Here is a 27,547-nt window from a genome sequence, read left to right as displayed (position 1 = left end):
CATGTGCCCCCCCTTCCCGTCCCCCTGAGGTGCTTTGCCCATGTGTTTGTGCACATTGGCCCACAGACTATGGAACTTTGACGGAATGTGCAGGACTTTTTGCCTATGGGTATCTTGTTGACTATCTTCATTCCTTATTTTTTTATCTTTTATATGGCATATTTGCCATTCCTTCTATGGAGCTATTTATACATATATTTTTTCAAACATTTAAATTGTGTCTTTGGATTATTCCGGGGGGTTTGTGTGGTGTCACTCTGAATTGTTGCTCGGCAATGGGGTGTAGGTATTTGTGGTGGGGGGGTGGGTGTATGGCGCATGTGTGTCCCCGTAATCTTTTCTCCTCTCCCCTCCCCTGTGTTGTAGGTGCAGTACTCACCCTTGTCGTCTGCGCCGGCGTTCGTACTCCTGGTAGATGAGCAGGTAGACAAGAGCTGGTAGGATGTGTAATTCGGGCTCCATGCTGTCCTCCTTCCTCGTGGAGTGTGTATAGGTGAGCGTTTTCCCGTTCGTTGTCTGTTTCCGCCGTGTTTTTATCGGCGGGGCTCCCGCCCTGGAAAAGGTGGCGGATTGGTGAGTTGTGATAGGGTGGGCGGTACATTGTCTGCCGCCTGCCTGTTGGCGGTGACCGCCGCGCTGTTTGTCGGTCCCGCCGTGGCGGTCGGAGTGTTAATGTGGCGGCCTGTGTTGGCGGTTCCCGCCAGAGTTAGAATACCATTTTTTGGACCGCCGGCCTGTTTGCGGGTTGGCCGCCGCTTTATCACCGACCGCCAGGGTCAGAATGACCGCCTAAATCTCTGCTGTGTAACACAAAAGAGGTCGTGAAACAGCACTTTAGAGAGTATACTATGACTCTCAGACTTCAAGGTGCGCTGAAGTTGAGATCAGTTGAGCCTTATTCCCAGATTTCAACTACAGATGCCATGGAACTTTATTTAGCCTGGTTTGAGAGTCCATCAGTATGCTCTCTCCTAACCTTGGTCAGGCTAAACTTAATTCACTTCAGAGTGGCTTTTCCCATGCAGGCCACCTGGCGAAGAGATCTGCCCTCCGGTCCTTGTGACACAAAATCTAAGCAGAGCACGTCACTTTATTTTATTTTGTACATTGTATACTGATCCAAGATCAGTTTTCATATTGCCAATGTTGCATAGGGCAAATGTTAGTCATTAAAAGAAAGCAATGATCTACGTACTTAAACTATTGATGATCAAAACTTGCCACCCTATATTAAATTTTATTAGATCTGCTACAGTTATTAGGAAACGTTATGAACTGGTTGACGTACCTGCATAATCGTAAATGGTTACATGTCATGATTTTAGAATGCTGCATAACCCCCTTGTAGTAAGCAAGAAAGTGTACGTTTTCAGATGGACGATATTCTATTCTGTTATTTTAGTCCTAAATATGTCACATAGGCATGGTTTTAATGTAAAGCTGTATGGTTTAGAATTTTAATTGTATTGAAATAGTTTTAAGTGATTCTATGGCAAATGACGGATAAAGAAAGATTTTGACTGGTAACAGAATGCTTAGTGTTGTAGACACCATCAGTGAACTCTTAAACACTCCCCAAGTCAGAAATTCAGAAAGGTGGAGACCTCCTGGACCATTACCTTCTGGCTTCTCCAGGGATCAAATTCTCCATTCAACAGTTTAGAGGCTCTAACTGCCCCAGTGAGTCTTCTTCGTAAATGGTTATGTGTCAGAATACCATTTATAAAAATGTTATTTCAAAGGAATACAATTTACCCATATATAGATAGACCCATTGGGTGTAGATTTCCTATGTTTAACTCCAAAGGGCAACATTTTTATAAAAGATATTTAGGACACAATGTTTATGTCAGTTGCTATTCTGATGATGATATTTTAGGACCATAACCTGGAAGCTTGCTCCATCAGGGATTCTCTTAGAAGCAAAAGACTTTGGCCTGCATTTTAGTTGGGCAAGCATTTCCAAACATCAAACTGACTGTGCATTAGCATTGAAATGTTATGAGCTGGATAAATCCATCTATCATCTCTTCACTGTAACACACAAAGATCTAAGGGCCTCATTTATGAGGCCAGTGGCGCAGGGGGGCACAGCAAGTGCACCACCGGGAAAGGGCAGAAATGCACTGTATCTGCAAGATATGGTGCATTTCTGTCCTTTCCCCCAGACTAGAGCACAAATTGCTGCCTAGCGCCAACGCAGAAACCCTTATACCACGGTGCAAGGGTGCCTGCCTTGTGGGGAAGACTGCTTTTGTGCAGGAAGGTTACCTTCCTGAACAAAAACAATCACAAGAGCTGTTTTAATCTCTTTGTGTGCTGCAGTCTGCAGCACACATAGAAAGAGGAAAAATGGGGAAAAATAAAGATATGTTCCCCAGTTTTGTTACTCTAACGCCACCCCTGAGGTGGAGTAAGAATCTGACGCATACCCAGACTTGTAAATCTGTGAATGTGTTCGATTCCTTTGGATTCCATGGACGTTGCATGGTAACATTCCAAGCAACACCCATGGAAGGCCCCTCTCACTCAGAGTTATGCATGAAAGAGGTCCATAATTACAAGGCATGAAAGCCACGCATGTGGGTCTTGTAAATATGGGCTGGCACATTGTGCCACCGGAGCGTCAAGATAAATGATGCTCCATGGCGCAGTGTGCTGCTACGGCCTCGTAAATGAGGCCCTAAGAGTCTGTGTGTTTTTCCATCTCAGGAATGAATGCAATGGCCAACACCTCGCCTTATTGATGTATGTCACCAGACCCAGAGCAGCACCCATAATCCTTCTTGGGGCACAGACTTTGTAAGAAACGGGAAACAAATAAATTAAATGTGCCAATTAGGGGTGTACCTATTCTAACATGTTTAGAGAGGAGATCAAAGCACTTTACCGCTGGTTAGCAGCAGTAAAACATGCAGAGTCCCATTCCCAGCAAAGCAGATTCAGCAAAAGAATGCATACATCTGGGAGAACTGCACTCAAAGATGGTCTTTGCGAACAGTCCTGAATGCTCAAAGATACATGAAGAGAGCCCCTTCTAATTTACATGTCTTAAATGTGTCACACTGCCTTCACCACAGTAGCTAGGTGCAAAGGTATGAAAAGTATAAAGGACAATTTGATGACAGATTTGTTTGTCTCATGACTATTTCCCTGTGCTTACTTATTACCACGCAAAAAAAGTGATGGGGCAGAGCAGGATGGATACAGGAAAACACAGGAAAGTCCCACAAATGTAAGTGCATTCTGTGTTTGCAGAGTGTTGCTAATCGTTGTCGGGAGACATTGGCCAGAGGTGGAGAAGGACATATGGATGATGAGCTACAGAGTTTGATCATCTGCACTTTTCCGAGTCCTCTCTCAGAAGTGAGTGGGACTTTTTTTGCTTGGTCCTGGAAGGGAGCTGCTCAGGCTTGAGATGATCCAGGGATGAAAGGGATATGGTTAGGCAGCCTGTAGCAACTTATTTCAAAGACAATCGGACAAGTTAATCAGGATCCTCTATGGTATCCCGCTTTCAAAGGCTCAGTTGAATCAGATGCAATGTCAGTGGGAAATTAAACCCATTTGAAGTCTGAAGTAAATTACAAATGCTGTAGGCTTCAAAAATAACATGCTTAAGTTTTAACTAATCTTATAAAGGTTGACTGTGACTCTCATGATGTCTGCCTCCTGTATGGCTCTTCAACGTTCACCCATCAGTGCTGTATCCAGGCTCCCCAACTTCCATCTCTGCTTTGTCTGCCTTCTCTGTACTGTCAAACACTACCATGCACACCACTCCATTTCCTCTCTCTATAAGTGACATACATAAATATATTAGGAGTAGGCAAAACATTCTGTTCCGTCAGAAGAATTGGCAGAATTTTGGCATCTCTGTGTTACTCTTGTAACGTGGAGTTTTAGCCAAATTCCACCAAACACTGAAGGGTTTGACGTGCCTATAGGGGAAACCCAAACTACAGAAAAAAATGACCCAACAAAGGCGGCATTGGCCCACAAATAGCATGGTTGTATTTACAATGTGCATCCCTTTCGACTGATTATTTGTGCCATGATGCGGTTAGTTGAAATGGGTGGTCCTGTTCTTAAAACCTGACTCTCGGTATTAGATGGTTCCAGTCGTCACAGTGAATTATCGATGATGCTATCTATGATTAACAAGGCTGAGAAAAGGGGGGGTTGTAGACATCTAAGACCATGTTAAACTTTATTGGAAGAAAAACACTTTAAATCCAAATTATATGCTTTAGTTGTCGCCAAGCTGACAATTCCGACGTCACAGGCATTCTTGGTAGCACACCCTCTTATGCTGTACCCTTTCAGCGGTACATCTGAAACACAAAGACAACAAACTCTCAGTTTCCAAGCCTCTTATGTACTTTGGAAGTTGGTAAAACTGTATAACTCTGTATAAAATACACTGATTGGCTGAGTGAGATATTGTGTGAGTAGGAAAAGCTGTAGATCACATCACTTTCATGTTTGATGATTGAACTGTGATTTTTTTCCACAAACGAAGGTACGAAACAACATACTTCTTTCTGTTCAGGCCCATATTTATACCTTTTTAGCGCCACGTTTGCGCCGCTTTTTGACGCAAAAGCGGGGCAAACTTACAAAATACAATTGGGCCATATTTATACTTTTTGACGCAAAACTGCGCTAACGCAGTTTTGCGACAAAAAAATTAGCGCCGGCTTACGCCATTCTGAAGCGCCATGCGGGCGCCGTATTTATTGAATGGCGTTAGCCGGCGTTAGCCGACCGGCGCTGCCCGGTGTGCGTGAAAAAAAACCACGTACACCAGGCAGCGCCGGCGTAGCGAAAAATGGCGTTTGGGCGTCCAAAAATGGGGCAAGTCAGGCTGAGGCAAAAAAATTGTCTTAACCCGAATTGCGCCATTTTTTTTTGGCGCCCAGACGCCATTAACATGACTCCTGTCTTAGCAAAGACAGGAGTCATGCCCCCTTGCCCAATGGCCATGCCCAGGGGACTTCTGTCCCCTGGGCATGGTCATTGGGCATAGTGGCATGTAGGGGGGCACAAATCAGGCCCCCCTATGCCACAAAAAAAAATAAAAAAAAATACTTACCACAACTTACCTTTTCTTCCCTGGGATGGGTCCCTCCATCCTTGGGTGTCCTCCTGGGGTGGGCAAGGGTGGCAGGGGGTGTCCCTGGGGGCAGGGGAGGGCACCTCTGGGCTCATTCTGAGCCCACAGGTCCCTTAACGCCTGCCCTGACCCAGGCGTTAAAAAGAGGCGCAAATGCGGGGCTTTTTGCCCCGCCCACTCCCGGGCGTGATTTTTGCCCGGGAGTATAAATACCACGCACATGCCTGGGAGTCATTTTTTAAGACGGGAACGCCTACCTTGCATATCATTAACGCAAGGAAGATGTTCACGCAAAAAAATGACGCTAACTCCATGAACTTTGGCGCTAGACGCGTCTAACGCCAAAGTATAAATATGGAGTTAGTTTTGCGTCGAATTTGCGTCGAAAAAAACGACGCAAATTCGGCGCAAACGGAGTATAAATATGCCCCTCTTGTATTTTGCAAGTTTGCACCGCTTTTGCGTCAAAAAATGACGCAAATGCGGCGCTAAAAAAGTATAGGACAAATTGTGCCAGCGACTACACAACATGGGAATTTCCCACACAGATGGGCGTATTACTTAGGGTGAAAATAACTCACTTATAGAATAAACACTTTTGCTGCAATGTCACTTTAGTGTGATAACATTTGTTCATTGTACTACATTCTTAAAACCTTTAAGCTGTCACATGTTTCGCTTGCTGTTTGGATCAATCTAACAAGCTTTCTGAAGGCTGAATTGGGCAATAAAAAAAGACCAAAATCTCATTGCAAGGTTCATATTATGCTGTCTCAGGTATGCATTAAGTATATTAGTGGAATTAAGACATCATTGGGGTGATTCTGAGTCTGGCGGGCGGCGGAGGCCGCCCGCCAGACTTCCCCCACCAAAATACCGCTCCGCGGTCGAAAGACCGCTGAGGGTATTTTGGGATTTGCCCTGGGCTGGCGGGCGACCGCCAAAAGGCCGCCCGCCAGCCCAGGGCAAATCATCCTTCCCACGAGGACGCCGGCTCAGAATTGAGCCGGCGGAGTGGGAAGGTGCGACGGGTGCAGTGGCACCCGTCGCGTATTTCAGTGTCTGCATAGCAGACACTGAAATACAAAGTGGGGCCCTCTTACGGGGGCCCCTGCAGTGCCCATGCAATTGGCATGGGCACTGCAGGGGCCCCCAGGGGCCCCGCGGCACCCCCTACCGCCATCCTGTTCCTGGCGGGAGACCCGCCAGGAACAGGATGGCGGTAGGGGGTGTCAGAATCCCCATGGCGGCGGAGCGCGCTCCGCCGCTATGGAGGATTCACAAGGGCAGCGGAAAACCGGCGGGAGACCGCCGGTTTTCCGCATCTGACCGCGGCCGAACCGCCGCGGTCAGAATGCCCTGCGGGGCACCGCCGGCCTGTCGGCGGTGCTCCCGCCGACCCTGGCCCCGGCGGTCTCTGACCGCCGGGGTCACAATGACCCCCCATGTACTTGTCTAACAGTGAATGCCTGGTGCTTAACACTCCTCAACAATGAGTGAGGACTGGTGTCAAAGAGGCAAGCAGCGAGCACACTGAATATAAGGTAATCAGTGATGTACATGCTAGTGGAAAGACAGCAGGTGCACATATAGGGATAATAACTTGGTACATGGTTTTCAAAGCATAATGTTTCAATAAGGGACATAAACATTGTATGAGGTAATTTTAACTGCTCACATAAGTATCATAACTGCCGTTGCCAGTCACACTAGCATTTACAGAACTATTGTACATATGAAGGCTAGGCATTTTTTTATCTTTTTTAATTCATAATGCCGGACATTTTTTTGTCTTTTTTAGATCATAACAAGAAGAAGCAAATCTTGGAGAGACCAACTTTGGTTACAAGGCAATTTAAAACAATAGAAAAGGGCATCCCATATCAGTCACAAATGACTGCACAGTTGCCAACCCCAGGGAGTCCATGCCACAGCAGTTTCTACTGGCTACCAGTAGTCATTCAAAATGGTACCACATGCAGGGCCTTGTTCTGATTGGTTGAATGCTCGGGCAATGAGATTCTTCAACAAGATATTTCAACAATCCTTACTGGGAATGCTCTCAACCAATTAGAAGATATTTCACACAGTTAAGACCAGCATCGGCTGCCGCAAATGTCAAGAAGGAGGCGGTGTGGGGGATGATGGGGACAGGGGAAACAATGAGAAGAAAAAAAAACTTTCCAGCTGTTCCTGCCATCTCCTGCCCCATTGCTTGTCGCTCCTCCTCTTGTGATGTCCCAGTATTCAATGGGACACCAACACAGGCTCCCCAGTACTCCTGGTGCTGCTTTCATGCTAGACCTAGCATTAAAGCAGGGCCAGGATTGGTCTGAGTGGCTCAGGCTGCTACTCAGACACAGCCCTGGGGTCTGTACAGTTTTTTCAGCCCGGCTGGTCAACACAGCCAGGCCGAAGAAACCTAAGTGTGCCAGAGATGGCCGGCCAAACACACATGCGCACTTAGGTGTACTCCCTTCGACTCCCACTCCCAATTCCCATGACCCAGCCGGCCCCTCCCTGAACTGCTGGCTGAGCCAGCAGATAGAAAATAAGACAATAGCCAACTATTGTTTTATTTTTCATCTCCTGCCTCTTGGCCGGGGGGGCGACGCAGCTCCACCACTGTGGAGGAGATGCCCCTGGACAAGACCATCCTGATTTGGAGCTTGTGGTTTTCTGTGTTCAAGTGCAAAACCTGCCTTTTTTGCCTTTCTCTAGTCTGCTCTTACGTTATATTGTTTTGTATTTGCAGTTTTAAACACTGTGATCTTGGCCCAGTGGCACTAGAGCACTTGTAGGAAAGTAGCCTCTTTCTAGCTTGGTTACCCCTACTTTTCACCTGTTTGTCAGTGCATTTGACTGTCTCTGCTAACCAGGACCCCATTAGTTATGCTCTGTCCCTTAAAATTGGTTGTTCAATACTTTTAACACAGTATTTCACCCACAATTGGCATACTGGTGCCCCCTTATAAGTCCCTAGTATATGGCAACTAAGTACCAGGGCATTGGGGTTCCAGGGGATCCCTATGGGCTGCAGCAGTTGTTATGCCACCCATAGGGAGCCCATACAAAGGGTTGTGCAGGACTGCCATTGCAGCCTGTTTGAAAAGGTGCAAGCACTGCTCCAGGTAAATTATAAGTCATCCCTATAACAGGACCTCCAGCCCCGAGGACAAGATGCAGAGTACCTGTGTGTGAGGGTACCCCTGCACTAGCAGAGGTGCCGCCACGACCTCCAGGACCATTTTCCAAGACTTTGTGAGTGCGGGGACACCATTTTACGCGTGCACTGGACAGAGGTCACTACCTATCTCCAGCTACATAATGGTAACTCCGAACATGGCCATGTTTGGTATAAAACATGTAGTAATCATACCCCAATGCTTTTGCAAGCATTGGTTGTATGATCCCATGCACTTTGGGGGCTCCTTAGAGGACCCCCAGTACTGCAATTACAGCCTTCTGAGATTTTCCAAGCAGCCCCAGTTGCTTCCACCTCGCAGACAGGTTTTTGCCTTCCTGTTGCTTAAAAAGCTTAAGCACAAGAAGGCAGAACAAAGGATTTCCTATGGGAGATGGATATGACACCCTCTCTCTTTGGAAATAGGTGTTATGTGCTTGAGAGGGGTAGCCGCCCCAAGCCACTGGAAATGCTTTGAAGGGCACATTTGGTACCCTCCTTGCATAAACCAGTCTACACTGGTTCAGGGACTCCCAGTCCCTGCTCTGGCATGAAACTGGACATTGGAAAGAGGAGTGACCACTCCCCTGTCCATCACCACCCAAGTGGTGGTTCTCAGAGCTCCTCCAGAGGGTCCTTGGGTTTTGCCATCTTGGATTCAAGGTTGGCAGGGAACTCTGGGAGCATCTGAGTGGCCAGTGCCAGCAGGTGACATCAGATCCCTCCCCTGAAAGGTGCTGACCTAGTTAGGTGACCAATCACCCTTTCAGGGCTATTTAGGATCTCTCCTTTAGGTGGTTCTTCAGATTCGGATTGCAAGACTCCAGCAGGAATCCTCTGCATCCTCCACTTCAACTTCAACTTCTCACTGAAGAAACTGCATCTTGATCCTCCAGGAACTCTACAAACTGCAACAAAGAAGCAAGACTCCTTCTGCAACATTGTGGGGGTCATTCCGACCCTGGCGGTCATGGACCGCCAGGGCCGGGGACGGAGGAAGGTTGTTGGCGGTGCTTCCGGGGCAATTCTGACCGCGGCGGTAAAGCCGCGGTCAGAAAAGGGAAACCGGTGGTTTCCCGCCGGTTTTCCCCTGCCCCAGGGAATCCTCCATGGCGGCGCTGCAAGCAGCACCGCCAGGGGGATTCCGACCCCCATCCCGCCAGCCTGTTCCTGGCAGTTTACACCGCCAGGAAGAGGCTGGCGGGAACGGGTGTTGTGGGGCCCCTGGGGGCCCCTGCAGTGCCCATGCCATAACAGGGCCCCATTAGGATTTTCAGTGTCTGCAAAGCAGACACTGAAAATCGCGTCGGGTGCCACTGCACCCGTCGCACACCAGCAACTCCGCCGGCTCCATTCGGAGCCGGCTTCATCTTTGCTGGGGCTTTCCCGCTGGGCAGGCGGGCGGCCTTTTGGCGGTGGCCCGCCCGCCCAGCGGGAAAGTCAGAATGACCGCCGCGGTCATTTGACCGCGGTACGGTCTTTTGGCGGTCTGACCCCCTGTATCTTCAGCTCCTGCCAGCAACTGCAACTGTTTACCGGTTGTGTATCCTGTGAGGATAGCCTGTCTTCAGCCTGCACCAGAAGAGCGAAGGAATTCCCTTGGGTGAAGGAGTCACTCCCCTGCTTCAGTAGGCACCGACTGCAATGATGACCAGCTGCGTGGATCCTCTCTCCTGATGAGCTGCCTGGATCCTGCATCACAAGTGGTCTTGACGGTCCTCACATCCAACTGTCCAACTTTGGTGGAGGTAAGAGCTTGCCTCCCCACGCAAGACAGTACCCCGTGCACAGCGTTTTTTGCAGCTGCCAAGTCTTGTTGGCATCCTTCCACAACGTTCTTCGTGCACCTTGCTGCTCTGGCCCCCAGCACTCTTTTTTGTGACACACAGCTTCCTCAGTGATTCTCCAGCGGCGTGCGAGCCTTTGTTGTAGTGCTGCATGGGCCTCCTTTTGTACCTTCTTTGTCCCCCGTGCTATGGGACTCCTGTGTGTGCTGTCTGGTCTTCTGTGGGCTCTCTGAGTTGCTGTGAGCCCCCTTTGACTCCCTCTCCTGGGTAGAGTCCACCTGGTCCTTCCTGGCCCAAGGCCGCGCCATTTTCCGCCAACTGCAAGCTTTGTGTTTACCAAGGCTTGTTGGTGGACTACAGTAAGGCAAACCAGACTGAAATCCTCCATCAGGTGTGGGACATCACTTGCACCAACCAAGAACCCGACTACGTCTTCTTGGGTGCAGTACTGACTGTTCTTATTCTCCAGTGGTTCTTCTCTTGCACCTTCATCCGGGTTAGCAGGGGCTCCTGTTCTCCCTGGACTCTTCTGTGCTTCTTGGACTTGGTCCCCTTCTTCCACAGGTCCTCAGGTCCAGGAATCCACTGTTGGTGTCTTGCGGTCTCTTCTGGTTCTTGCATAATCCTTCTTTTTGTTTCAGTGTGTTTTCTAGTAAAGTTACTGTGTTATACTCCTACTTTCCTGGGGTCTGGTGTGGGTTCTACTACTTACCTGGGGTTTTCTATTACTCCCAGCTACCCTCTACACACTATACTTGCCTAGGTGGGAGACTGAATTTCGCATTCCACTTTCTTAGCATATGGTTTGTTTTCCCCCCAGGCTCATTTCTAAGTATTGTGATTTTCACTAATTGCAATATTTTCTAACTATTTTTATACACATTTCTGCATACTAATGTATATAATTTGTGAATTACGTACCTCCTAAGGGAGTATAGTCTCTATGGTATTTTTGGTATTTGTGTCACAAAAATAAATTACCTTTATTTTTGCAACACTGAGTATTTCCTTCCATTTGTGTAAGTGACTACAGTAGTAATGCATGAGCTTTGCATGTCTCCTAGATAAGCCTTGGCTGCTCACCACAGCTACCTCTAGAGAGCCTGGCTTCTAGACACTGCCTACCCTATACTAATAAGGGCTAACTGGACCTGGTATAAGGTGTAAGTACCATAGGTACCCACTACAAACCAGGGCAGCCTCGTACAGTGGTCTACAAAACAATAGACTAGGTCACGCATTTATTTTTGTCTTGTAGGGATAGGAGATTAAGGTGGTCATTACAACCTCAGCGGTCTTTTAAGAAGACCGCCGAGGGACCGCCGTGCGGAAGACCGCCAGTAGTGGCGGTTTGCCGCTCGGCGTATTATGACCGTTGGCTGCTCTCTGTCGTTTTTCCGACGGAGAGCCGCCAACAGCCATACTTGCGGGCCACGCCGCCAACAGAACACCACTGAGCTAATCACGTCCTGTGATTCTGCGCGGCGGTGTTCTGTTGGCGGTGTGGTGTTGGCGGAGCCGCCCCCATGGCTCCCGTCCCCTCCCGGCGGATCAACGGAACAGGTAAGTTGATCATCCGTTAGGGGTGTTGTGAGTTGTGTGGGTGCATGGGGGTGTGCGTCTGTGTATGTAGGGGGGTGTGTGAGTGCGTGTATGCTTGCGGGGGTGTTGCGTGTTTCGGAAATGTGTGCGTGAATGTGGGTGTCTGACTGTGTGTGTGGATGTTGCTATGTATGTCGGTGTGTGTGCGTGTATGTGTGTTGGTGGTGCCTGCGTGCGTGTCCGGTGTGTATGTGTAAGGTAATGTCGGGGGTCCGGGTGGGGTGGGGGGTGTAGGGGAGAGAGTCGGGGTGGGGTTGGGGGGGTGGGGGAGACCCCTATCAGTGCTAGGGAAGGAATTCCCTGGCACTGATAGTGCTTACCGCCATGGATTTCATAGTGGTTCCTACTGCTGGAAATCCACGGTGGTAAGCCGGGTCACAATACCGGCGGCGGTATTGTCACGCCCACCGGGCTGGAGACCCAGGTCTCCAGCCCTGCGGGCGGAACGGGGAAGCGGCGGATGACCATGGCGGTAACCGCCATGGTCATAATACTAAAAAAAGACCGCCAGCCTGTTGGCGGTCTTACCGCCGCTTTAACACCGTCCGCCAGGGTTGTAATGACCCCCTAAGTGATTTGCCCCAGCTCACAGGATGTATATCATAGGCTGGAATTAGAGCCTTGTTCAACATCTCTAAAGTCATCATAAATTAAAAATATTAGGTGGAGGTATCTAGTTGGGGAATAGGTTGATAAAAGGAAAGCCAATTAACTGTAAGAGGTGAGGCTGTAGAAGGCCCAGAAACAGCAGGCCATAAGGTCTTCAATAAGTGTTAGACTTTTCATCCTTGGCGTTGGTCTCCCTTAACTTTTTGCCTCTGTTCCCCAGGTTGTTGATGTAAACTGGACTCTGTTTTTGCTGTTTTGTTACTCTGGGCACTTTACCACTGTTATCCGGTGCTAAAGTGCAAGTGCTCCTATAAAAAATGTGTGTGTAATTGGTTCATCCATGATTGGCATATTTGATTTACTGGTAAGACCCTAGTACAGTGCACTAGAGATGCCCAGGGCCTGTAAATCAAATGCTACTAGTGGGCCTGAAGCACTGGTTGTGCCACCCACAATAGAAGCTCTGTAAACATGGCCACTGCAGTGTCTGTGTGTGCAGTTTTAAACTGCCAAATCGACTTGTCCAGTGTACTCACTTGACAGACCTAAACCTTCCCTTTTCTTACATGTAAGACACCCCTAAGGTAGGCCCTAGGTAGCCCCATTGGCAGGGTGCAGTGTATGTTTAAGGTAGAACATATACTGATGTGTTTTATGTGTCCTAACAGTGAAATACTGCCAAATTCAGTTTCACTGTTGCAAGGCCTATCCCTCTCATAGGTTAACATGCGGGCTGCCTTCAAATATGATTAAAGTATAGATTCCCTTTGGGAGCGGATAGACATGTGGAGTTTGGGGTCTCTGATCTTTTAGTAAAGTCGATTTTAAGATTGTGGGGGTGATTTTAACCCTGGCGGTCGGTGATAAAGCGGCGGCCAACCCGCCAACAGGCTGGCCGTCCAAAAAATGGAATTCTGACCCTGGCGGGAACCGCCAACACAGCCCGCCACATTAACACTCCGCCCGCCGCGGCGGTACAGACAAACAGCGCGGCGGTCACCGCCAACAGGCAGGCGGCAGACAATGTACCGCCCACAGTATCATAACTCACCAATCCGCCACCTTTTCCGGGGCGGGAGCCCCGCCGATAAAAACACGGCGGAAACAGACTACGAACGGGAAAACGCTCACCTCTACGCACTCCACGAGGACGGAGGACAGCATGGAACCCGAATTAAACATACTACCTGCTCTCGTCTACCTGCTCATCTACCACGAGTACGAACGCCGGCGCAGACGACAACGGTGAGTACTGCACCTACGACACACGGGAGGGGGGAGGAGTAAAGCTTACGGGCACACACATATGCGACCCCCACCCCCCCAAACTATGTACACACCAATGCAGAGCAACAAGTCACAGTGACACCACCCAAACCCCCCTGATAAATGCTAAGACATAATTAAATTGTGAATAAAAATGTATGTACATATTAGGCTCTGAAAAGTTATGCTCAACTAGCCAAAAAATCAATATCAAAATAAGTCTATATACAGTGCAATGGATAACCGAGGCAATTAGTCCTGCACATCAAAAGAAAATCGAAGTGTCCGTGGGCCAAAGTGTAACAACACAAGGGCAAAGCCCACACAGGAGACCTGAGTCCTCTGGAGAGAACACTGCAGGGGCATCTGAAGAAAAAACTACAGGCACCTCAGGGGGAAGGGAAGGGGGGGGCACCATAGCCACATGAGTCCACGACGCCAGAACCACGAAGGGGCCACCATGCCTACTGTGCCATCCTGGGGAGTGCAAAGCCACAGTCTCTCAAGTCTCTACAGTAGGTGGGTTGCCCACTGTTCCATCCTGGGGAGTGCAAAGCCACAGTCTCTCAAGTCTCTACAGTGGGTGGGTTGCCCACTGTTCCATCCTGGGGAGTGCAAAGCCACAGTCTCTCAAGTCTATACAGTGGGTGGGTTGCCCACTCTTCCATCCTGGGGAGTGCAAAGCCACAGTTTCTCAAGTCTATACAGTGGGTGGGTTGCCCACTGTGCCATCCTGGGGAGTGCAAAGCCACAGTCTCTCAAGTCTATACAGTGTGTGGGTTGCCCACTGTGCCATCCTGGGGAGTGCAAAGCCACAGTCTCTCAAGTGGATTACAGTCTCCACTGGTCAAGGAGGAGGCATGGTGGGCACAGTGAACCGTTAACAGTGCTTGACAGGAAGGGCCCAGCGGAGCGGTGCTTGACAGGAAGTGCCCAGCGGAGCGGTGCTTGAGACGGTGGGGCCCAGCGGAGCGGTGCTTGAGACGGCGGGGCCCAGCGGAGCGGTGCATGACAGGAAGGGCCCAGCGGAGCGGTGCTTGAGACGGCGGGGCCCAGCGGAGCTGTGCTTGAGACGGCGGGGCCCAGCGGAGCGGTGCTTCAGACGGCGGGGCCCAGCGGAGCGGTGCATGACAGGAAGGGCCCAGCGGAGCGGTGCTTGACAGGAAGTGCCCAGCGGAGCGGTGCTTGAGACAGCGGGGCCCAGCGGAGCGGTGCTTGAGACGGCGGGGCCCAGCGGAGCGGTGCATGACAGGAAGGGCCCAGCGGAGCGGTGCTTGAGACGGCGGGGCCCAGCGGAGCGGTGCATGACAGGAAGGGCCCAGCGGAGCGGTGCTTGAGACGGCGGGGCCCAGCGGAGCGGTGCATGACAGGAAGGGCCCAGCGGAGCGGTGCTTGAGACGGCGGGGCCCAGCGGAGCGGTGCTTGAGACGGCGGGGCCCTGTTCAGCGGTGCTCTTCTGCACGGCGGGGCCCTCTTCAGCGGTGCTCTTCTGCACGGCGGGGCCCTGTTCAGCGGTGCTCTTCTGCACGGCGGGGCCCTGTTCAGTGGTGCTCTTCTGCACGGCGGGGCCCTCTTCAGCGGTGCTCTTCTGCACGGCGGGGCCCTGTTCAGTGGTGCTCTTCTGCACGGCGGGGCCCTCTTCAGCGGTGCTCTTCTGCATGGCGGGGCCCTGTTCAGCGGTGCTCTTCTGCACGGCGGGGCCCTCTTCAGCTGTGCTCTTCTGCACGGCGGGGCCCTGTTCAGCGGTGCTCTTCTGCACGGCGGGGCCCTCTTCAGCTGTGCTCTTCTGCACGGCGGGGCCCTGTTCAGCGGTGCTCTTCTGCACGGCGGGGCCCTGTTCAGCGGTGCTCGTCCAGTAAGTCAAGGGAGCCAGACCTGGCCTGGACTCCCTGCTCAGTCGCCCTCCGACCGTGCTGTTGCTGGACCCTTCGGTGACGGAGTCCTGGGCCCTTTGGTGTTCTCCCTAACACCCGGGATGGGGCTTGTGGGCCCCTCCTGCTCTGCGCTCCTGCTGGCTGACTTCTCCGCCCTGCTGCCCTTTCGCTCCTTAGATGGGGCTCTCGGGCCTTTGCCTCCCCTAGCTGTTGTGGCTGGTGAAGTGGGCGAACTTGGGTCCTTGGGGGCAGCCGTGTCAGTCCTCTCACGGCGGCCCTTTAGTTTCCGGGTCCTCTTGCCTGGGGGGGGCTGGCTGTCCCCTTGCTGCTGATTGAAGTGTCACTGCTGGCAAAGGGTGGACTCCAGAACCCATGCACCACAGTGACACTCGAAGCTGGGCTGGTGGTGGCTGAGGTGCTCTTGGGACTCTTTGCAGATGGAGGGGGTGGGTCAGTGGAGGGAAAGAGGTCAAGATTAGCGAGGAAAACTTTCTTAGGACCAAGGTAATAGGTAGGAGAAGTGGTGATGGGAGTGGAGGAAGAGGATGTGGTTGTAGGAGAGTCAGGTGTGCTGTCTTTGGGTGCTGGAGGCTGTCGTGAGGTGGATGGCTGTTGGGTGGGTGTCTGCCTGCGTTTGTGTGTCTTGGAAGAGGGGGTGACAGACACAGTGGGAGAGGACACAGGGGATGTGTAAATGGTAGTGGGGGTGGTGACTGCACGTGTGCGGACTGGACTGGAGGGTGTGCTGGTGATGGAAGCACTGGCTGATGGTGGTGTGGATGCAGGTGTGAGTGTAGACGTCACAGGAAGGGAGGAGGGAGACGAGGAGGAGGGGGACACAGAGGTGGTAGTGACTGTTGGAATGTCTGCATCTGGGTGTTGCTTGCGTGAATGCTTGTGGGTTCTGTGGTGCTTGTGTCTGGATGAGCTGCCCTTGGGTATTGAGGTGTGTGCAGGCTGGTCTGATGGTGTGGATGGGATAGGCTGAGGAACAGGAGACAGAGACAGGCTGGAGGCAGTCAGAAGAGGGAGGCTGGAAACAGGGACAATGGCTGCCGTCAGTGCTGAGGCCAGAGCATTGAACGATCGTTGATGGGCAGCCTGACCCGAATGAATGCCTTCCAGGTAGGCATTGCTCCGATGCACCTCCCTTTCTACCCCCTGGATGGCATTCAAAAGGGTAGTCTGCCCAACAATGATGGTCCTCAGGAGGTCAATGACCTCCTCACTGAGGGCAGCAGGGGTAACAGGGGCAGGGGCTGAGGTGCCTGGGGCGAAGGAGACGCCCGCCTTCCTGGGCGAGCGGGCACGGAGCGTAGGCTGAGGGGCTGCTGGGAGGGCGGGGCTGGTGCGCTGGGTGGCGGCTGTACCTGTAGAGGCGGGGGGCCCGGATGTTGCCGCCACCGCTAGGGAGCTCCCATCCGAGTACGTGTCGCTGGTGTCACCACCGGTCCCCGTTGTGGTGCTCCCCTCGCCCTCCAGATCACTGGTGCCCTCGGTGTCTGTTCCTGGTCCCACCGGGGCCTTGTGACTTGCAGCTCCCTCGTGCTCCGATGCCAAGTCTCCTCCGCCTGATGATGCTAATGCACACATGCACAAGAAGATGAAGAAGAAGGGTGGGGGGAGAAAAACGAAGACCAGGTTGAGTGCATGCAATGTCAACACCGTGGGCGGAGAGGACAGACACAGGAGCCTCATGCACTAAGCCGCGCATTCGGGGTACACTACTCAGTACTTCTGACTAGGACAACAGGTCTAGAGACGACTAAGGCGCACATGTGTGATGCTGGACCATCGATAGCTGTACTTGTCACCCTACAGAGGTGGGGGCCGGGAGCACAGGGCCATGCCTAAAGGAGAGGACTACACTACAGAAAGCGCCCTGGCCTAATGTCACCCACAACCCTCCTCCCCCACCCAGACGCCTCCACTGCGCAGAGAGATAGCAGAATGGGCTGATACTCACCCCCTTGTGTCTGCTGTGATGTCCTCAAGCGCCCATCCAAATCAGGGTAGGCCACCGCCAGGATCCGGGACATCAGGGGGGTCAGGGTACGACTGGCACCCCTCCTAGGTTGGGAGGCCATCCCCAGCAGTGACTCGGCGGTCTTCCTGGTCCCGCGGCGGATGTCCTCCCACCTCTTGCGGCAGTGGGTGCCCCGTCTGACGTGGACCCCCAGGGCCCGGACTTCCTTGGCGATGGCACGCCAAATGTCCACTTTCTGATGGGCGCTGACCTATTTGACATGTACAGGGTGGGAAGGAAAAATCATCAATTTTCTGCATGTTAGATGCGATTGGCACCCCCTCCCCAACCTTGCCATATGGCACATGCTCTCATCTGTCGTGCGTTGCACTCCTCATTCGCCCCCCACCCCACCAACTTACATCCACCCCACTCCACACAGGCATAGCCCATTCAATGTGCACCCAGTGTACTTACCTGTTGGTCTGGAGGACCGTAGAGTAACGCATACTGGGGGAGGACCCCATCCACAAGTTTCTCCAACTCCTCAGACGTGAAGGCAGGGGCCCTTTCCCCAGTCGCAGCAGCCATTGTCACTTCCAGACCGAGGTCACAGCAGCACTTGCAGTATAGGTCCTCTCCTGTGGAAGATCAGGTCTCGAGTGATTAAGCAGATAGAAAATGGCGGTCACGGCCGTGGCGGTGCGTACCACGGCGGTGCGTACCGCGACCGCCGGCGCACCTCGTTATTGGCTCCTGAAACACATAGGCTTCAATGTTAGCCAATGCGGCTTCGTATAGCGGTCTTCGACCGCCTACCGCCACGGTGTGCCACGCCAGCGCATTGACCTCACATCCCATTGTCCCACTTCACAGGTCAGGCAGCCGCCATTTCAAGGGCCCACATGGCTTAATTTGTACTGCGTCACACAGGCCTAGGCCTTGCATTGCCACACATACACGCCTTTCAATACATTGATAATCGAGTGCTATGCATGCAGTGGTGAACGTACCTGTGATTTGCTTGACTCTGTGCTCCATGTTGTCCTTCCTAGGCACCGTCTGCTGGGACTTGCGAGGAGAAGGATGAATCCTCGCGTGTACCGACCGCTGGTGGACCTGTCGACAATGGAAGAACGCCATATAATACTACGATACCGACTTGACCGAGCCACTCTATATGAACTGTGTGCCCAGCTGGAGCCAGCCCTGATGTCCCCCATCCGCCAACCCACAGGAATTCCCCCTCTAGTGCAGGTTCTGTCAGTCCTCCATTTTTTGGCAAGTGGCTCATTCCAGACAACAGTGGCCATGTCATCTGGAATGTCTCAGCCTATGTTTTCAAAAATCTTGTCTAGAGTGTTGTCTGCCCTGACGAAACACATGCGGCGCTACATTGTATTCCCTGAGGAGGTTGATTTGGCCACTGTGAAGGGTGATTTTTATGCCCTTGGAGATATCCCCAACATAATTGGTGCCATTGATGGGACCCATGTGGCTTTAGTACCCCCAAAAGACGATGAGCAGGTGTACAGAAACAGGAAAAGTTACCATTCTATGAACGTCCAGGTGGTCTGTTTGGCTGACCAGTACATCTCCCATGTGAATGCCAAGTTCCCTGGGTCAGTGCATGACGCGTATGTGATGCGAAATAGCAGCATCCCTTATGTGATGGAACAGCTACAGAGACACCGTGTGTGGCTAATTGGTGACTCTGGTTACCCCAACCTGCCTTGGCTATGGACCCCAGTGAGGAATCCCCGGACCAGGGCAGAGGAACGGTACAATGAGGCCCATGGGCGAACTAGGAGGATCATTGAAAGAACCTTTGGCCTCCTGAAGGCCAGGTTTAGGTGCCTGCATATGATAGGGGGATCCCTGATGTACTCACCAAAGAAGGTGTGCCAGATCATCGTGGCCTGCTGTATGCTTCACAATCTGGCATTGCGACGTCAGGTGCCTTTCCTGCAGGAGGATGGTCCAGATGGTGGTGTTGAAGCAGCTGTGGAGCCTGCGGAGAGTGAAGAGGAGGAAGGCGAAGAGGACGACCCAGACAACAGGGACAGAGTTATCCAACAGTATTTTCAGTAGCACACAGGTAGGAATCACCCACGCCATTTGACATTTACTGAAAGCCCCCTGCATCTTTACTTTGTGTATTTCCCCCCAGTTCTTTTAAACTGATGTTTGATTTTCCCTTCCCTTTTCAGTGCTGTATGACCCACTGCGTGACTTCTGCTTGGTTAGCCCTTGGACTAATGCTTATTGACATCGGTATGTTCTCATCACATAAATAACAGAACATTATTGAACAGTAATGTGTTATACATTTGTAAATAATACAGGCTGACTCCAGAATGATTTCAGTGCAATGAGTGATTTATTTTTAGTGCTAGATATTGGTACATGATATCAAAACGGTGATGGGTGAGGGTGGAGTTATGTCCATGGCAGAGTCCAGTTCTCGGTCGCACAGGTGCATTGTCCATATGCCTGTGGAAGGATGGAGCAGGGGCAGTTCAAGGTTGGACAGGGTGACACTGTGGGACAGTGGAATTACATCCGGGGGGATATTAGGCTGGCGGGGGTCTTGGCATCCTACTCTGTCTTCCTTTGAGATCTCAGGTTCCTCTTGCGGGGTGGTTGTTCTTCAGCAGGAGGTGGGGTTCTGGTGGCCCGTCGTTCTGTGGGGGCCTCCTGACCACTAGCGCCGGCGGTGGTGGTAGGCTGTTCCTGGCTAGTGACAGGGGCCCTTTGTGGTGCCACATGGTCCCGCAATGTGGTTTCTATACGGTTGAGGGCCTGGACTATGGTCCCCATAGCGGTAGCGATGTTCCGGAGTTCATTGCTGAACCCCATGTACCGTTCCTCCTGCTGTGCCTGGATCTCGGTGAACCTGGCCAGTACCGTCGCCATCGTCTCCTGGGAGTGATGGTATCCTCCCATGATGGTGGTGAGCGCCTCTTGGAGAGTCGGTTCCCTGGGCCTGTCCTCCCCCCCCTGTCGCACAGCAGCCCTCCCAGTTGCCCTGTTTCCCCGGGCCTCTGTCCCCTGGACGGTGTGCCCACTACCACTGCCCCCAGGTCCCTGTTGTTGTTGGGGTGTTGGGTCAGCCTGGGTGCCCTGTAGTGGCGGACACACCGCTGATTGACGCGTCCGCGAGACAGAGGCATGGGCCCGCTGGGTGGGAGCTGTGCTTGTGTTCCCAGAGGGGGTTGGGTCTGCTGTAGCCTGTGTCTGTGTGTGGGGAACCGACTGTCCAGAGGTCCCCGATGGTCCGGGCTGGTCATCAGGTTCTAGGTCGACAGAGCTGCTGTCCTCGCTGGGGGCCTGTTCTGGGGGTGGGATGGACAAATCTGGACCCTCCGTGGCGGTGTGTTGGCGTTCGGGCCCTGCAGGGGTAAAGGAGTATGGTTATTGTTTCGGTGTGTGCCATGGCGTGCATTTTGAGTGCCCTTGGCCCCCAGTGCTGGCATTCCCTTGTGGGAGGTGTTGTGAGGGTGGTGGGGGGAGTGTATGGGTATGTGCAATGGTCATGCTTTGGTGGTGGCTGTCTATGGTTTGTGTTGGCATTCAGGGGTTGGTGTTGTTTAGGGTGGGTTGTGCTGGTGAGACATTGGCAGGGAGGTTGTGTGCTGGGAGTTGAGATTGGGGGTGAGGGTGGGGGGGGGGGGTTAGCATGCTGGTGGTTGGGGGGGGTGAAGTAGTTGAGATTCGACTTGCCAGAGTCCATTCCTCCGTGTACTCCAGCGAGGCCATCAGGATGCAGGATGTTTACCACCTCTTGCTCCCATGCTGTGAATTGGGGTGGAGTGGGTGGGGGTCCGCCGCCAGTCTTCTGCACAGCGATGTTGTGTCGCGACACCATCGAGCGCACCTTCCCCCGTAGGTCGTTCCATCGCTTTCTGATATCTTCCCGATTTCTGGGATGCTGCCCCACAGCGTTGACCCTGTCTACGATCCTTTGCCATAGCTCAGCCTTCCTTGCTATAGTGGTGTGCTGCACCTGTGTGCCGAAGAGCTGGGGCTCAACCCTTATAATTTCCTCCACCATGACCCTGAGTTCTTGGTCCGAGAACCTGGGGTGTCTTTGGGGTGCCATGGTGTGGTGTGGATGAGGTGTGGGGTGGTGTTTGTGGTGATGTGCGTGGTGATATGTGGTGATGTGTGCGTAGATGTGGTGTGGGTGAAGAAGTTGGGTTCCTATGTGTGTTGGGGTTTTCTATTGCTGTGCTCGCTCTCTCTATCTCTGTCTCTCTCGCCTTCTCTCCGATTTCCAACTAGTGGGGGTTTGTGGGTGATTTGGGTGTGTGTTTTATAGTTGATTGGATGTGTGGGAGTGTTGTTTGTATGTGTATCAGGTGTGTGTATTTCAAATTGTCCAATGTGGCTGTGTTTTGGAGCTGTGTGTGTATTTTGAGCGCGGCGGTGTGTACCGCCAATGGGATACCGCGGTTGAAAGACCGCCGCGTGGATTCGTGGGTCAGAATGGCATGGGCGTGTTTGTGTTGGCGTGACAGTGGAGGTTTGGTCATCTCCAGTTTTCCGCGGCCCGCTGATGAGGCAGACTTCCTTGGATGTCGGATTGGTGGCGGTTTCACAGTTGGTGGTCAGAATGACCGTGGCGGTTTACCGCGGCCGCGGCGGTAGAATGGCGGACTTCTGACCGGCGGTACGGGCCTTTTACCGCTGAGGTCAGAATGACCCCCTGTGTGTTTGAAAATGTCACTTTTAGAAAGTGAGCATTTTCTTGCCTAAACCATTCTGTGACTCTGCCTGTTTGTGGATTTCCTGTCTGGGTCAGTTTGAAAGTTGGGCTGTTTGCATCTCTCTCTAGACAGTGACACAAAGGGAGATGGGGTGTAGCCTGCATATCCTTTTGAGCCATCTGTGCTAGGAGGGAGGGAAGGAGTGGTCACTCACACCTGAAAGGGCTGTGCCTGCCCTCACACAATACAGTCTCCAACCCCCTGGTATGGGTCTGGGGCCTGGCCTGGGCAAGGCAGGATTTCACAAACAAGAGAGACTTTCCTTTGATAGGCCTACGTCAAAGGGCAAAATGGGTATAAGAAGGGACACAAAACCACAGACTTTAGATCACTTCTGGAAATCAAGTGGAACCTCTGCCTGGAGAAGAACTGAAAGCTGAGGAAGAAGAGCTGCCCTGCCTGTGACTTTGCTTTGTGGAGCTATCCTGCAGTTGCTGCTTCTGCCTGTGCAAGAGGACAAAGACTGGACTTTGTGTGCCTTCCTGCTTGTAAAGAACTCTCCAAGGGCTTGAAACTGAGCTTGCCTCCTGTAGTTGGAGTCTTTGGGACAGCAAAGACTTCTATCTGCCAGCACCTGGAGTCTCTGCTGAGACTCCTGCCCTGCCAAGTGTTGCTCTATCCAGTTTCTGGGGCTTTGAAAGGAGAAGCTGGCAGGCCACGTTTGAGAAATCACATACAGACCGCCGTGCAGGGAAAATGTAAACGCAACCTCCGGAAAAACCACGTGCTGCCGGCTTTGTGGCTGAAATCGATGCTCCGCCTGCAGCATGGCTGGGAGATCGACGCACGCGGCTGGAGAAACGATCCGCAATATCACTGACAGAGGCTGGTGAGATCACAACCCACACTGTGCGGTTTTTGGATCATAGTGCAGCAGGATTTCTGATGCAAACATCACTGGGCATGTAAAAACAACGCAAAGCCTGCCTGGTCCCCGAGAGTGCTTGTCCGGATCGACACATTGCTCTCCTGCAGAGAGAAGAAATGAAGCACGCCGACCCGACCAAAGGGGAAATGATGCACGGTCTTGCTTGTGAGTGATATCGACGCACACTCCCCTGTGCAGGGTTATTTTTGACGCAACCCAGGTACATTTTCATGCTAACAGCGTTAGCGTTGTGTTTAAAAGAACATGAAGACTCTTTTTTACATTTTGATTAATAACTTGACTTGGTGGAGTTTTGTCGTTTTGGTTTTGTTTTGTTTAGCTAAATATTTTCTACTTTTCTAAATGTGTGTTGTTTCATTTTGTAGTGTTTTCATTAAGTTGGTACAAATACTTTACACTTAGCACTCTGAAGCTAAGTCTGCCTGCTTGTGCCAAGCTACCAAGGGGGTGAGCGGGGGTTAACTGAAGGTGATTCTCTTTTACCCTGACTAGAGTGAGGGTCCTTGCTTGGACAGGGGGTAACCTGACTGCCAACCAAATACCCAATTTCTAACAATAAGCAACACTTGCTCAGAGGGAGCCTGTAAAGGAGAGGAAGATGGGCAGAAATGCTAGTCTTCCTGCTCAGCCCCAGAAAAACACTAGTCTCTGCATTCTGGTTAAGGGCCTGAAGATTCTTTTTCTAGAGCTGCTATGGAAGAATTTAGTAATGTTGCTGATTACTTTAAGCACAGAGAAGCAAGTACAGGTAAGCTTCTCAATATGTGCTGCAAAAGTGAATTTGTCATCAACATAACACAGAAAGTTAGACGTTTAATGCAAAAGCACCTTGCCTATGGACAAAGATTTGGTTAAAGTTCAAAACAAATCACCAGTCCCATAATCCCCCGCCTGTGCTCTGAATGTGATGCATTGTAATCAAGCAATTCTTGGAGAGATACAATTGCTACATTTTATTGAGGACAGTGCATTCATCACAATTTCAGATGATTCACTAGAAACATATGTTTTTTTTTAATTGGCTGCCAGTGCTGCAGTCTTAAACAAGATCAGGTATGTTTTTTTATTCATTTATCACACAATTTCACATCTATATTATTCCCCTACATTTATATGTTAACTGTAATAAGTAGATGCACCCAAGTGATCTATAGTGAATATGATACAATTCATATGATTTGTACACAGAATGTGTCTCTTGCATCAGCAGTCATATCCAATACTTTATTCACAAAACCTTATTGCCTCATTTCAACCACACCATCAAAAACTGCTAGACACTAAACCACAGTCTTAGGTCACCCATCTCAGTGTCTTCAGTTTCTGCTGTATATCTGTGTTCTGCATCTCTATAGAAGTAGTAGAATTAGACATAACATTTCTATACAGCTATTGACTTCCCCGCCCTTTCCTCTAACATCTTTCGCCCTACCCAACCTCTTTGTGGTTGGCTCACCACCACTTGGCTGCTTCATCAAACACTATGCCGGTTGTCAATGTCTGCTCATCCTTCTTGAGCCCCTTCCCACCCTTTCAGACCCCAAAACACTGAACAGCTAGCTTTAGGGGCAGAAAGAGCAGTTTACTCCTCTGCCTAGCCTCTTTATTCAACCTTCTCTTGTCTCTTCAAATCACTAGTGGTAGCAGTCGTGCCAGTGGAAGAATACCCCCACATGCTCCGCTAGCAGCCTTCTCAGGCTCCCTTCCCATCACGTCTCAATTCTCCACTCCACTGACAAGGAACAAAGCTAGCTTCATCACCTCCGTTCACCACATTCATCCACCATCACACTTCAATATTATGCAGCCTTCTGTGCTGTTGCCCACCTTCTGTGTTTCTGACACATTTAGGACCCTTGACATTGCAGTCCCTTCACTCAACTGGCTTTCCTCCTACTTCTCTCACTAGACTACTTCTGTCCTGAGTCCTCTAATTTTTCACTGTACGCCACTTATCTTGGCATCATCATGTCCACTGGCTGATGCTTCTCTGAGCAGTGTCAGGATTGGCGCAGGGCAGGCTGGGAGCCTGTGCCTGCAGCGCCAGTGACGAGAGACAGAGGAGGGGCGGCAACGGAGGAGGTACGTTTTTTTCTTCATTATTATTATTTTTTTATTATTAACTGTCCCGCTATACCTCCCTTCCCTGCGTGCCGCACAAGCCGCCCTTTAAAATAGGAGCGAGCTGCGACTGATTGGACCCTATATCCATGCCCTTAACTTTACTGGAATTTCTGAACAATTAATGCAATAAAGATTTGGGTCAGCCATGTTAGTGATTTAGGGCCATATGTATGAACACGTTTTTCCATAGACACAGAATGGGTAAAACCCTTTGATACATCTGCCCCTTAGTTCTGGTTTATATTTTGCATTTTACTGAATCTTGCACTCCATTAGAGTGTTAGCTGTTTCCAGGATGTTGTTTTTCTGTATTTTGTGTAGCATATTACTCTTGTAAAATGCATGCTTTGAACTAAGCCACATTCAGGTGTTTATAATGGCTGTGATTCAGAGCTCTGGATCTGAGACTGAAGCCAGTGCAAGTTTTTCACAGTGCCTGTCAATGGGTCAAAAGGCTGTTCAGATGCATGGTCAACCAATGCCAGGCCATTCAACCATTGATCAAGCTGTTCTCTGTAGTTTAGGTTTTAGGTGTAGTTTTAGGTGTATATCTGTTGTTGTGTTATTAAATTGGGATACAAGAAGAAAGCTCTGAGAGAAACCAAAATACCAGACAGGTGGAATGGCACACTATGGAAATCATACAAATTGTTTGTGTTTAAGTCACGGCTATAACTAAATAGGCCACACCCTTTTCAGAGATCCCTCCACCTTTTTAATCACACCTAAAGCTCTGCATGCAGCATTTCCTAGGGGTACAACTATGTCAGGTGTGCATATGTACCTAAAACAAGAAGTCTTTTGCCCACTACACGGACCTATTGTACATGTTTCAGTTTCTATGGTATGCAGAGGTCTATTTTTTATCCATGTTCCTCGCATACAACAGTCTGTGTGACACCAATCTTTGACCAGATTAATTTCTGTTTCACTCATCTGTTTTCAGTCCCTTGTACTAAATGTACTGTTGTTTCATTGTACAATATTGTTTTTCTAAATTTTACTTGCTGTTGCATTTAAATAGATGCATGTTTTATTTTCTTCTATTTAATTTAATAAACACATTTTATTTAACCATTCTTATCTAGTGTTCTTAGCTACAGTGTATCAGTGTGCTGTACAATTATAAAACATAACACATAGCATTTTACTGAGAATTTTTAATAAGTAACCATATCAAATAACTGATAACCAACTCCACGTTCATTTAGTAAGCAGGAAACAATTGGTGAAAAATCACAGCGACGGTGGCCTACAAGGATCAGCAGACCATGACGTCTGTGATTGATTATAAATAGATTTTTTTTTGTTTTTTAAAGTTTCAGTGAGATTTGACATTGGTCTCTTAGAGTACTGCCTACTCTCCATCGAACTTTTACCCAAATTCACAAAGGGGAAAAGGATCTAAGGGAACGCCTCCTCCATGCAAATGAGTTACCACCCCAACTTGGAAGTCAGTAACTGTTCAATGGTCTGCAACTAGAAAATTGGTTGCAAGCCATTGATACCTTTTTTGGTTTATCAAAGGGAAACCCAAACACACCACGTCTATGTACCAAATCAATACCTTGATGTAATCCTGTTTTATGAGTCAGTAAAACTTAATTGAATACTAAAAAGGGCTTTCTACATGACCCAAAACTTTTTTGTGGTCACAAACTCTAAATTGGAGTGTTTGTGGCCACACAAAAAGTTTCAAACATCTAGCCCATATCACTGCACATAAGAGTGGCTGGAGAATAGCAGAAAGGCCACCTAGTACAACTGGTGTCTCAGCCCTGCATGTGTTCTCTCAGGAACATGCAAATCTTTCTACTGTATTACTACTGCTGTGTATTACAGTATGTGGCCTCTCTATGCGTACTCACAAGGACATACACATGCTATCAGTGTATGACAATATAATTGTTTGGCACCAACCCCCCTTTTTAAATTTCCCACTTTTGCAACAAACATATTAGTTAAGAGATTATTCCATGGAAGTCATGTCCCAGTGGGACACATCTGATAAATCCCAAATATGCCAGAGTCACTTCAGAAGTGTTTACTTTCCCCGAAGTGAAGTGACTTTAGTCACATATTATTACATCTACTTTATAATAATTATTAAAAGGAAATTTATGAAGCAACGTCCACACTTATATTAGATGATTATGGGCCTCATTCTGACTTTGGCGGGCGGCGGAGGCCGCCCGCCAAAGTACCGCCGTCAGAAGACCGCTGCGCGGTCAAAAGACCGCTGCGGTAATTCTGAGTTTCCCGCTGGGCTGGCGGGCGACCGCCAGAAGGTCGCCCGCCAGCCCAGCGGGAAACCCCCTTCCATGAGGATGCCGGCTACGAATGGAGCCAGCGGAGTGGAAG

General features: G+C 50.4%; 1 protein-coding gene across 1 annotated transcript in view; it reads right to left on the bottom strand.

The window, feature by feature from the left end:
- Positions 1–4,180: 4,180 nt before the first annotated feature.
- The window catches only part of LOC138247448 (protein RoBo-1-like), a 55,397-nt gene continuing 32,030 nt past the window's right edge, over positions 4,181–27,547 (bottom strand). The window contains exon 5 of the mRNA XM_069202074.1: positions 4,181–4,334. Within this exon, the coding sequence (XP_069058175.1) occupies positions 4,204–4,334 (131 nt within the window). The 3' untranslated portion in view covers positions 4,181–4,203. The remainder of the gene's footprint in view (positions 4,335–27,547) is intronic.

This window comes from Pleurodeles waltl, chromosome 7 (genome assembly GCF_031143425.1).
Source record: "Pleurodeles waltl isolate 20211129_DDA chromosome 7, aPleWal1.hap1.20221129, whole genome shotgun sequence".
Classification (NCBI taxonomy): domain Eukaryota; kingdom Metazoa; phylum Chordata; class Amphibia; order Caudata; family Salamandridae; genus Pleurodeles; species Pleurodeles waltl.
Note: the sequence above shows the minus strand (reverse complement) of the source record. Positions and strands in the feature narration are given on the sequence as shown.